The 12,640-nt window shown below is 61.1% G+C and overlaps 1 protein-coding gene across 1 annotated transcript in view; it reads left to right on the top strand.

The window, feature by feature from the left end:
- COL26A1 (collagen type XXVI alpha 1 chain) overlaps window positions 1-10,775 on the top strand; it is a 167,637-nt gene extending 156,862 nt beyond the window's left edge. The window contains 6 exon segments of the mRNA XM_018041048.1: window positions 240-323; window positions 2,112-2,164; window positions 4,825-4,860; window positions 6,215-6,262; window positions 8,075-8,159; window positions 9,160-10,775. Of these exon segments, the coding sequence (XP_017896537.1) occupies window positions 240-323; window positions 2,112-2,164; window positions 4,825-4,860; window positions 6,215-6,262; window positions 8,075-8,159; window positions 9,160-9,320 (467 nt within the window). The 3' untranslated portion in view covers window positions 9,321-10,775.

Genomic DNA, 12,640 nt, shown 5'->3' with positions numbered 1-12,640 from the left:
CCATTCTAATACTCTTGCCTGGAGAATCCCATGGACAGAGGAGCCTGGCGGGCCCCAGCCTATGGAGTCACAAAGAGTCGGACACGGCTGAGTGACTACACACGAGGGAGCTCCTCTGAGCCGAGGGAGCAGTAGATGCGTGAGGCCCAGCAGGGTCGGGGCTGCTCTTCCAGGCTCTGGGGGACTCAGCCCTGCTGGCCCTGTCCCGTGGGTCACAGGCCACTCTGCCCTTCCCGCAGGTGGAGACGTGCAGCTGGCCTCCGCGGCTGTGGACACAGTGTTGGCGGGCGTCCCAGGGCCCCGGGGTCCCCCTGGCCCCCCAGGTGAGTGCAGAGGGCAGCAGCAGCAGCTGGTCTCCACTGGTACCGACTCCTGGGCTTCCCCTGGGCTGGCGGTCTTGAGGGGGCCGGTTGGGGGCTCACGGCCTTGGCAGGGCATTGGGTCTGCCCCAGCCAGCAGTGGCTTGAGTGGGGGGCCTGCTGCTTGTCGGTGGCAGCTCCCCTGGAACTGGTCACAGTGTTTCTGGGTGTCCTGACACCCACATGAAGCAGCCCTGGGCCGCCCTCGAGTGAGCCAGAGCAGGGGTCTCTGGGTGCTGGAGGCCTAGGTCCAGGAGGTCTGCACAGGTGATGGTGGGTGGGGAGACCGAGGGAGCTGCTGGGACAGGTGCCTGGGAGAGATAGGAGGCCCCGGACCTTCAGGCAGAAAGCAGCGTCCTGGGAGAGGGGATGGGACTCACTGGGGGAGGTGAGGTGTGTGGGCGGGGAGCCAGAGCCCAGATGTGTGGCCATCTCCTCTGACAGGCTCTACCCCTGAATGAATGAGCAACAGAGGTCCTGGGCACTCACGGAGGTGGGGGCACCCTTGATTCGGCTCCAGGCCGGGCACTCATTCCTGTTGTTCAGTGTCTCACGCAGTCAGGAAATACCCACTGAGCACCTCCTACGAGCTGGCCCGTGTTCTGGGTTCCTGGGATCCTTAGATAAACAAAAGATTTCTGTCCTCATGGTACTTACATTCTAGTGGAGAAAGTGGGTGGTACCCTCAGTGAATCCCGTAGAGTCCCAGAAAGCAGGGCTGGGATCACGGCTGGGCCAGGGTAGCCCCATGTAAAAGGCAGCATTGAGGAGGGCGCTGGGAGGGTGTTTGCCTTTTAGTTAGACCGCGTCCAGGCCATCACCCCACCCAGGGGTCACTTTCCTGTAGGTCCTCCCTAGGCATGCCAGGGGGCACTCTGGTACAGGCTAGCAGCCCAGGGGGCACAGAGACCTCACTCTTCCAAATATTTGGGGCATTTAGTCACGAACACCACACCCTGCACTGCACCCATCGGTCCTGGCCTGATCCTCTGGGGGCTCCCTGGCCCAGAGGGAGGCTGGCATTCAAACCAGTAGTGGCCAGAAGCAGCGGCTGGTCACTGTCAGGGATTCGCCTAAAGAAGAGGCAGGGGTAGGTGCCTGGAAGGCTTCCTGGAAGAGGTGACGCTCAGCCTGAGACTAGTGGGAGTTTGCTGGGATGTGGAGGGGATGGGGACACTCCAGGAGGAAGGGACAGCCACCACAAAGGCATGGACCCAGAGGGACTTTCCAGGAGGGTGTTTGACCGATGAAGGTGGAGGAGGCTGGGCTGAGCGAGACCTGTCTGAAAAGCCACTTGATGGGGGCTGCTCTGTGGATGGGTGACCACCACTCTGGATGATGGGCAGCAGTTGTAGTAACCCAGGCAAGGACGGCCTCAGGGAGGTCCCAAGGCGGGGCAGGCTCGAGGGAGATTTGCCAGAGGACTGACCGGCTGGGGAGGGGCTGCAGGGCACCCCCACACCCACCCCCACCCCGTGGATGAAGCTGTGGGAATAGGATCAGGTTGTGGTGTAGGGGTTGCCGGCAGGGAGAGGGGCTTGCAGTGGGCTCTCCCCTCTGGGGGTGGGCAGGGGGCCGCAGAACCCATGCCCCCTCCCTCACCATTTATTCACCTCCCCTTTCTGCGCTGCCCAAGGAGACAGACCCGGGGCAGGGCCCGGGGTGGGAGGGTGGGAGGGCCCCTCTCCAGAGCTGATGAGGGGGCAGGGGGCGTCTCCGGCTCCAGGTTACCATCTGTGACTCTGCCGGCAGGGCCTCCTGGACCACACGGCCCCCCTGGACCCCCGGGTGCGCCTGGATCCCAGGTAAGGTCTCGCCCATCTCTGGCGAGGGTGAGGGCACTGTCTCCCCAGGAAGAGAGGAACCAGGCTTCTTACCAGCACACTTGCTCAGGAAGGAACCAGCTCACCTGACTGATCCCCACCTGGGTCCAGGTGGGCCCCAGGGGAAGGCAGGCATGGGATCATGGTTTTCTTAGCAACAACAGCCCTTTGCTGCCCACCCTACCTGAGCTCCAGAGAAGTTAGCATCATTCCCATTTCATAGATGAGCTAACCTGAGGCCATGCAGGCGGTGTGTGGAGCTGGGCCAGGATCACAGCCAAGGCCAATCTTTGTGAGAACTGCCTGTGGTGGGGGGGCACTCTGAAGCCTGATGGTGCAGCCCCAACCCCCAGCTTGCTTTGCCTCCTCAGCTGTGTGACCTTGGACAGAAAGGCAGCCTCTCTGGGCTCCGGCTCCTTGGCTGCTAATAAGGGGCCTCCCCGGTGGGTTGTTACAGGGAGTGAAAGAGAAATAAAGTGCCGGGGGAGTGCTTTGTGCTGCAGGGCCCCAGAGGTCTGTGGGGGACGTCACACAGAGGAGGGGGGGACTTTGGACACCAAGGCAGGAAGGGTTTCGTTTGGGGGTGTCTGCACAGAGCTTCCTGCAGCTCATCCAGACCGAGGGCTTCAGGTTCCTTGGGGGGCAGGGGTGACTGAGAAGCGGGGCTCCCACTGCAAGGCTAGACAGCTCACCCCTGACGAAAGGGCAGGAGCGGGTGTGAGGTTGACAGAGGCTCTCATGAGAAGAGCTGGGGGCAGCAGGACCCCCTCCAGAGGCCCAAGCCCACAGCGACAGGCAAGGTCAGAGAGGATGGTGTGCCCGACCCTTCCTCCACCTACCTGCTCGTGCCAACTCCTTTCAGGGTCCCCATCATGTTATCCCAGCAGTGACGGGGACGTGGAGGCTCAGAGAGCCTCCAAATGACAGCATTTGCCAGAGTCTTCCAGCAGGGGAGCAGAGCAGGGGCCCGGCAGGGCCGGGGTCACTCCAGGTCCCACTCTGGCTTTCTCAGGGTCCCTGCCCTCTGCTAGCAGGTAGTTGACGGGAGAGGCAGATGTGATAGAGAGTAACTGGGGCAGGACCTGCAGCGACAGGAGGGGGGTGGCCCGAGCGGGGTGACAGACAGGAGAAGGTGAGGCTTCGTTCGACTGAGACCCAAGGAACCAGAAAGGAGGAGTCACGCAAAGATGCCAAGAGCGTTGCAGGTAAAGGGAAGCGTAAGTGCAAAGGTTCTGGGGCCAGGAAATGCCAGGCGGGTCCTGAGCAAAGGCACGTGTCGGGGGAGGCGAGGTGGGAGGGAAGTGGGCAGGGGGCTACCTGCAGAGCTGATGCATAGACCTGGGTCACAGTGAAAGGGGGGCTTATCGAGTGTCAGGGAGGGAGCGTCTGGGACCCCATTTTCGTCTTTCCAGGGCCCCTCTGGCTGTGGCTTGAGGAGTGGAAGGCAGGGGCGGGGGAGTGGAGCAGGGAGACCCGGGAGGAGGCTGGGGCAGCGCAGAGGAAACAGACGTATCTAGAAAGTGGACCTGACAGGTCTGGCTGATGGAATAAATCCAGTGAGGGCGGGAAGCGGAAGGTTAACTGCGAGGTGCTTACAGGAGCAGCTGTGGACCGCAGAGCCATTTCATGGAAAAGAGAGACCGCAGGGTGGGGGCCGCACGGCTGGGCCGGGGGGAGACCAGGAGTTCCACTCTGGAGAGGCTGAGTGGGGGTGCTTCCTGGGCGGCCAGGTCAGGGTGCTGGAGGACGGCTCGATGCGCAGGTCTGGGGCTCCAGGGAGCCTTCTGACTGGGCCTCAGTGCTGACAGGGAGCCCACGCGGGGACCCTCGCCTTCATCACTAGTAGGAGTAGCGTTGGTGGCTCAGCTGTGTCTGATTCTTTGCGACCCCATGGACTGTAGTCTGCCCAGCTCCTCCACGCTCCTCTGTCCCTGGGATTTCCCAGGCAAGAATTCTGGAGTGGGTTGCCATTCCCTTCTCCAGAGGATCTTCCCGACCCAGGGATCGAGCCCAGGTCTCCTGCATTGGCAGGTGGATTCTTTACCGTCTGAGCCACCAGGGAAGCCTGAGATCCCCACTGCTGTCGCTCATTCGCGGAGGCCATTTCCGAGTGCTGGGGGGATGTGTGGGTGGCCATCCGGTCCCTTTCTCCAAGGGCCTCCCTGGTGGCTCAGACTCTGAAGAACCTGCCTGCCAGTGCAGGAGACACAGGAGACTTGAGTTTGATCCCTGGAGAAGGCGATGGCAACCCCGTCTAGTGTTCTTGCCTGGAGAATCCCATGGACAGGGGAGCCTGGGGGGCTGCAGTCCAGAGCCTGGGGGGCTCTCTCGCAGAGAGTCGGACATGACTGAGCACGCACGCACACACGTGCCTTCTCCAGGTGATGACCATACTTGGCATTGGCCCACTTCACAGACGAGAAGATGGAGGACTCGCTGGAGGCCCACAGTCACCCATTGGCCAGTGGCGGGGGCTCCAGGAGCAGACGGGCCCCGCTGGGGCACCCCTCATTTCCTCTCCCGCCCACCTTCCTCCTGTCCTGTTTTTCAGCTGTCTGGACCCCAGTGCAGGGGGAGGGCATGCAGAGGACTAAGGGGTTGTGAGGGGCAAAGCCTAACTTGCTTTGTCTGATTTTCTGCAGGGCCTGGCTGGAGAGCGGGGCGCCACGGGGCCATCTGTAAGTGTGGGGCCGTGTGTGTGGGCCACCCCCAGGGTAATGGGCTCGAGTGCAGGCGCAGGGTACCAACTGGGTGGGTGTCTGCCCCAGGCAGCCTGGCTGAGCTCAGGCCCCCAGCCTCCCCGGGCATGGCCAGATCCAGCCCAGCCAGGATGGAGCAGAGGGGGAAAATTGGGCAACCTGGGTGCAGCGCCAGCTGCCCAAGTTGGGAAGGGGTGACTTTGGGAAGTGGGACACCCCCCGGGCATATGCCCAAGTTGGGAAGGGGTGACTTTGGGAAGTGGGACACCCCCCAGGCATATGAAGTAAGGACTGAAATAGCCTCCTATTGAAGGGCTCGGATGAGAGTCCTGAGGTTCTTCTGGGGAGCCCAGGCCCCTGGGTTAATGTGTTGTGTGACCTGTAGAGTCCCTTGCTTTCTCTAAACTTCCCAGGAATAGATATAGACAGCTGACCACTCAATTCCCATCTTAAAAATAAGAATTCACAAGACTCAGCCCCTAACTCTAGGGCTAAGGAAGTGGGCACATGCCCAAGTCTTATGTCAGAGGCACGAGGCTGGGGGAGAAGGTGAGTTCTTTGCTGAGCGTCTTCTATGTGGAGGCCCTCTTCATCCATAGTGGGTTTAAGCTTCACAGTGCCCCCACGAGATGGTGCTTTATTTTCCCTCTTTGCCAGAACTGCCAGCTGAGGCCCAGAGAGGTTAACCAACTTGCCCAAGGTCATACAGCTAGACCAAAGTAGAGCCAAGATTTAAACCCAGGAGTGTTAGCCTCCAAAGGCAGGCCTTCCCCAAGCTTGTTATTGAGAGTGATTTATTTCATCCTCCTAATAGCTCTGTGAGGCAGGCACTGTTATCATCCCCATTTTGGAGACGGAAAAACTAAGGCACAGAGAGGTAAAGTCACATAAGAGTAACTGGCCTCCTAGGTGTTATTGTGAGGCTGATATTACTGGCCCCGTTTTATTTATTTAAATTTTAATTTTTTACATTTTATTTATTTATTTTGGCTGCTCTGGGTCTTTGCTGCAATGCATAGGTTCTCTAATTGCAGTGCGCCTGTGAGATCTTAGTTCCTTGACCAAGAACTGAACCCACGTCCCCTTGCACTGGAAGGTGGATTCTCAACCAATGGACCAACCAGGGAAGTCCCTGGCCCCAATTTTAGAGTCAGGGAAACAGAGGGGAAGGGCAGGGCACTTGATCCCTGAAAGGGCCAGAACCTGAATTCCTGACTCCTCCCTCCCTAGAAATAGAATTAAGCCCCTAAAGTCAAGCCCATGCTGGCCTGTGCAGAGGTCCCGGGTAGAGAAGCTGGGCACCCATCATTGACTGGCGTGCCTTTCTTCCCAGGGGGAACCTGGCGGGAAGGGGGAAGAGGAGGAGAAAGCCGCCGCTGAGGTAACTGTGCCCCTGGGTCTGTGCTTCCCTGCTGCCCCCTGGCTGTGTCCTTGCAGGACAGTCCAGTAGAGCTGGACCAACACCTCTTCCTGAGCGGGGCATCAGCCGCAGGACGTGTGGGGGCCCACCCAGCGGGGGAGGCAGTGGAGTGAATAGTGACTGCAGCCTAGAGTAAAGTCAGCTGCAGTTGGGGAGCACAGATGGGATGACTGGCCCAGGGCCTGAGGGTGGGGGTGACCCCGCTGGGGAGGGTGGAGGAACCACAGACCTGCTGATGAGACCCTCTGTTTGAAGGAGGCCTCAGGCTGTGGGGTCTCTCTCCAGGGATAGGACCCTCCCATGACAGTGCCTGGCACACGGATGTGCCCAAGGTCGCAGTGCTGGTGGACTGAAGGGTGTATGGGCAGGTGGAGAGCTGGCTGGTGGATGTGGGAGAGGATGGATGGAAGAGGAAGGTTGGGAGCACACAGCGGCCAGAGCAAGACAGGGCAGGGTGGGGGCATGGATGGAGCGCGAGCATGGCTGTAGGGACCATACCTTCTGGGAAGCGGAGGGGAGGCTGGCTTCCCAGGATGGCTAGGAAGGGTGGCTGGCTTCCCATCCTTCTCAGGATGATGAGAAGGGAGCGAGGCCAGTGGGGCAAGCTGAGAATGAGTCACCTGGTGTGACAGGGCTCGGCCAGACGTCCAGCACAGCAGGCATGCAGCACCCCCTGAGTGAGCTTGGGGAGATGCTAAGCCAGGATTGGGGGTGTCTGGAGAGATGGGCAGTGGGCATTGGAGGTGGGCAGCTGTTTGAGGCAGGCTGGGCTGGAGGGGTTGAAGCTGGGATCAGAGGACCTTCCAGAGGGCCTTATGGGATTAAAGAAGGGGGAAGAGGCTGGAACCATGGTGCCATGGTGGGCACAAGAGGCAGTGGGAGGAGTGAATGCTGGGGTCACTTGTGATGGAAGGCTGGGAGGGTACCCACGACGTCCCCCGGCCCAGTTTCATCAGCGTGCCTCCTGTGGCCGCTGCTGCTCACTGGGGACACCCCCATCCCAGACACTCCGCAGAGCCCAGCTTCTCATGGTCTTTGATGGGAAGAGCGCTCTTGTGTAACTCAGTAGCACGCTCTCCGGTTTTCTTCGGCTTTAAGCTCAATTAATCCGAGTGTCATGACAGAGCTGTCATGCTCCACCAGCCAGAAAGGTTCCTGTTTGCTGCTGACGCCAGGGCGGGGCTTGGCCTCTCTACCATCGCTTTTTTTTTTTTCAAAGTGACCTTGTCATCTTGTCTCCTCCATTAATCAGCCTATTCACGTGTCCTGACACACGAGGTCCTTTGCCGTGTGTAGGCCAGGCCCCAGGAACGCAGAGGCGCCATCTTTGTGCCCTCCCACGGGCCTTCCGGAAGCCTGGGCTCTGCCCTCGGGTGGGTGGGACCGGGAAGGAGACCAGCTAAGCGCCTCCCCCGCATGGGCCCGTATGAGGTGCTCTGCCCACAGCAGGATACTTTCTGGAAAGAAGGGCGCACAGGGAGGCAGCTGGCGGCCAGGGGAGCAGGCGAGCTCAGGCTGGAGGCAGACAGGCCTGTGTGAAGCCCCGGGCTTGGCCATTTCCGGCTTGTCCGCTTCCAGGCTGTGGGGCCGCAGGACTCTGGTCACCCCATCTGGGCTTCAAGTTCCATGTCTGTGAACTGGAGTTCGAACCCCAGCCCTGGTGCCGGGGTGTCTCTTATCTGTGGTGGCCGTTGTGTTGATGATGGTGACAAGAGGGAAGTGGAGGGCTTCTGGAGCAGGGCGGCCCTGACCCCACGGCTTCCTCCACCCCAGGGCGAGGGGGTGCAGCAGCTGCGGGAGGCCCTGAAGATTTTGGCCGAGAGAGTGCTCATCCTGGAACACATGATTGGGATCCACGGTGAGCAGTGACCCGGGCCGCCGAGTCCAGCATCTCCCTCCGCCCCCCGTCCCCTGCTGCCCTCGCCGTGCTGCCTCTGGTCCCCTCCCTCCCTGCCCTGATGGCCCCGCACTTGGCTGCCAGTCTGCCCCTGTCCCACCCCTGCTCAAGAACCCTCCGTGGCTCCCTGCTGCCCGAGACTGACATACAGCTCCAAAGTCCCTTCCCTAGCACAGCCTGGTGTCCGGTGACTCAGCCGTCATCCAGGCGCCCCGGGCCCCTCCCACCTCCACACCTCTGCTCAGACTGGTCCCTCTGCCTCCTGAACACCAGCTCCAGCCTCAGGGCCTGCTCTAGGATCTCTTCCTCTGGGAAGCCGCCCTCCTGTCTTCTCCCTGTGCTCCGCTGAGCCTTCTGTTCCCTTATGGGGTGGGGTGTCTTTATCTCTGGCACCTCTGCAGTGCCTGGAACCTGGCCCTGGTCAGCATTGTTTGAAGAATGAATGAATGAGTAAATGGTGAATAAGTAGATAAGTGAGTGGGAGACTGAATGAATGGAGGAATGAATGGGTGAATGAATGGAGGGATGAATGGGTGATGAATGGGTGAATGAATGAGTGAATGAATGGAGGGATGAATGGGTGGAGGGATGAATGGGTGAATGAATGAGTGGGTGAATGAATGAGTGAATGGGTAAATGAATGAGTGAATGAGTGGAGGAATGAATGGGTGAATGAATGGATGAATGAATGAGTGAATGAATGGAGGGATGAATGGGTGAATGAATGAATGAATGGGTGAGTGAATGAATGAATGGGTGAGTGAATGAATGAATGGGTGAGTGAATGAGTGAATGGATGAATGAATGAGTGAGGGAATGAACGGGTGAGGACTAGATGCTGGCATCCGCTTTGTGCCCCCTTACTGGGCACAGAGCTTCCCTGGCTGGCGGGACTGGAAGTGAAGGGGCTTCGTGGGCTCCGGAGGCCCTGCATGAGCCCACCCTCCTGCTTTCCTTCCAGATCCCCAGGCCACCCCTGAGGGGGGCTCTGGCCAGGACGCCGCCCTGAGAGCCAACCTCAAGATGAAGCGCGGAGGCCCCCCACCCGATGGCTCCCTGGCCGCCCTGCTCGGGCCTGACCCCGGGCAGAGGAGCGCTGGCCGGGCCAGTGGCGGGAAGTAAGAAGCCAGCTCTCCCAGAGGAGCCCCGGCTCCGCCAGAGACCCCGCCCCGAGGCTGATGCTGCTGTCGGCACTGAGGACGCCCCGAGTGGGACTGGGCTCCAGGCCTGGGTGCCCGTCAGGGACACTGGCTCCCGGGGGCCTTGGGGACATACGGCAACGCCAGAGGCAGGGGCCAGAGGGGCCCAGCGCCCCCGGCCGAGCCCTGCCCTGGTCCCTGCCCTCCCCACCCCCACTCCCTGCTGGAGACGGGGTCTGGTGGCTGGGCGGGGTGCAGGAATCGTCATAATACTCGTCATTTACTGGGTCCCTGAGCCGTCTGGGCCCATCCGAGGAACTTCCCTGCATCGTCTCATTTACCCCTTAGGACGTAGGCTTGTTCCCCCCACTTTACATGGGGGCAGAGGCTGGGAGAGGATCACCTGCCCAAGGCCCCTGGACTGTGGAGGACCAGGGCAGGATTTGAACCTGTGTTCTCTCTACCTGCCAGCTCCCCTCTTCACGGGGACACTCAGACGGGGCAGGTGCTGGGCCGGGCAGTCCCGGAGGCTCCAGCCGGGAAGGAAGGCAGGCCCTGCCCTGCTCAAGACCCTGGGGACCCTCTGGCCTCCTTCCTTGACACCCCTCCCTGGGCTTGGGGGTCTGCTTCACAGGTGGGGAAGTGGGCAGCTTGGCCTGTAGCTGCTCTTGGAGGCCCGGGAAACCTTGAATAAACCCCTGACAGTCAGTGGACTTGGAGACCGTGAGAGAGGAGCATTGGGGTGCCAGGATCCTCAGACTGAATTGGCATCACCCCCCGCTGCATCCTAATCCCTCTGACCCCACCCACCCTGCCAGGGCCTCCCATCACTGAGCAGCGAGGAGGAGGATTGAATGGGACGGTGCACCCGCTGGGGGCGTCCCTCCAGCCCTGGCCTCTCCCAGACTTGCTGAGAACCAGCAAGGTTAGGGTTAGTTTGAGTTACAAGGCAAGTCCTGTGTCCCAAGGAGAAGGAGGGGTTGTCACCTGATTCCCAGACCCTGCTGGGGACAGACGCTCCGCGCTTGGTCCTGTGGGCCCAGCCTGGCTCCGGTCCCTGGTCCCAGTGCCCCAGAGCAGCTCAGACCACAGCCCTCAAGGCCTCTTGGGCATCAGGTCCTCTCTGCCCTGGACCCGCCCTGGTGCTCCTCTCTTGCCACCTCGGCCACAGCAGCAAATGCAGACACTCCCAGGTGCTGGCGCCGCCCCCGTGGTCTCTCCTTGTGGCAGGAGTGACTTGTCCCCACCGCCCTTGGTGCTACTGGGAGGCTGTGCCCCCTCCCTCTGGGCCCTGGTAACCTCTCCCTGCCCTCGAGTCCTGGACTGCCCCTCAGGAGGCAGGGCTGGCTGGGTGGGGGGCCAGGATGTGGCTTCTCGCAAGCCTGTCTTCACGGAGGGGCGGCAACCCTCCCACAATAAAGGTGCTCTCACCCTGTGGTCTGGTGTCACACGGTAGCTGGCCGTTGGGGAGGCCGGGCCAGCTTCAGCCAGGCCCAGCCCCGGGGGGATCTGACGGGAGCCCCTGGGAGCCAAGGGGACCACAAGGCCCCGAGACAGGGTGGCCTGGTTCTGCCCCCTGGGAGCCCCATGAGGGGGGCTAGGAGAGCGAGGAGCTCTCTTCAGAGGCCGCCCCACCCTCCAGTCTAGGCTGGGCCCTGGGCCAGCTCTGCTAGTGGGAGAGAGTGAGGTGGGGAGGGTGCTGGGCCCTGGGCAGAGAGACCCATACCTGCCACGCTCCTGCCTCGGGCCTGGGGTCCTGGACTTTTTCGCCTGGGCTCAAGTTCAGGTGGTGGCCCTGGGTCCGTCCCCTGAGTCCTCAGCTGAGGTCAGGGACCGACCAGGGCTTCCTGCAGGCCGTGTCCCACCAGAACTCAGGGCCTTGCTGGGCCCACCACCACCGCACACGCTCCGACGGCAGCCCCCTTCCACACAAGATGGTGTGTTTCCAGCTGGAAGTGTCCGGCTGAAGCAGGAGCCAGGGGCCCGGTCTGGGAAGACCCTAAACATTGGAGGGGGAGATGCCAACCCAGAGGGGACGGGCAGCTGTGGCTGCTTCTCACCGTCACTCCAGCCTCCCCCTTCCACCTGGATGGTGGCATGACCTTCCTGAAGTGCACGCGGGCAGCACCCCCTTTACTCATGAAGTAGCGGTGGCCCCTTGTTCCTGCTTCACGACTTGTCACTGTCATCCAAGCCTCCATTCTCCTGGCTGCTAGCCGCACGGAGGCACCACCTGGTCTTGTCTCTGTAACACCCGTGGGTGCAGGTGCCCCGCAAGGAGCTTTGTGCCTGCATGGCGTGGGAGAGAACAGGACACAGGGGGCCGGGTGTCTGGGGCTCACAACCCAGGGGGATCACAGCTCTTGGCTTCAGGCGAGAGCCGCAGACGCATCGCCTCCTCTGACGCCCATGCCCCTCAGCTGGCTCAGTCCCTCTGGTCCTTGGTTCTGTCGTGACTATGAGTGTCCGTGCTGATGTGTGGAGGCCCTAACCTGCTCAGCCTGCAGGTCCCGCGATGGATTTGAACAGTGAGGCATGTCACCTGGAGTGCCCCTGGGATCTGGGATGGGGCTTCCAGAGCGGGCCCCCTTCCTCTGCCCATCTCCCCACAGCCCCTGGAGAGGGGGTTCCTAAGGGTCAGCCCTGTGCAGGGGGCAGGCATCCCTGAGCCCCCACCCCACCCCACGCCTGCAGGGCCCACCCAGGGGGATAAGGAGGGAGAATTGGCTCAGCCTCTCCCCTGGCTCAGCTCGCCATCCCCCTGCCACCCTCAGGGCACAGCCACCCTCTCTCCAGGCATTGCCTCCTGTGCCCTGGTGTCCAGATCAAATCAGAAGGAACAGAGGAACAGAGGAACAGAAGGACAGAGGAACCTGGAGGCCTACAGTTCATGGGGTCACAGAGTCAGACACGACTGAACAACTAACACTTCCACTTTCAGGTCACACAGTGACACTTGGCAAGCGCCTGGATGTGGTGGCCACAGTGTGGAGGGGACTCCAGCTGTGCTGACCTTCAGTGGCTCCCACCGGGTCAGCGGCACCTGTGGTTAAAACCTCCAAAGGCCCCTGTGCTGACTGACCACAGCTCCCCGCATGCCCCCGCCATCCCGACCTCTCCTCTAGCCTCCCTGGAATCTAGGACCTGGCTCCAGCGCCAGGGACAGAACCTATGGTGATGGATGGACTCCTCTGCTACACTGATCATAAAATATTTTTAGTGTTTCTCCTGACACAGGCAATGAGAAGCTGATGGCAGAGCTGGGGGCCAGAGGGTACTTCTCCCTCTGCCTGGGGGAACATG

This window comes from Capra hircus, chromosome 25, assembly GCF_001704415.2.
Source record: "Capra hircus breed San Clemente chromosome 25, ASM170441v1, whole genome shotgun sequence".
NCBI lineage: Eukaryota > Metazoa > Chordata > Mammalia > Artiodactyla > Bovidae > Capra > Capra hircus.
This window is presented reverse-complemented; position numbering and strand designations above follow the sequence as displayed.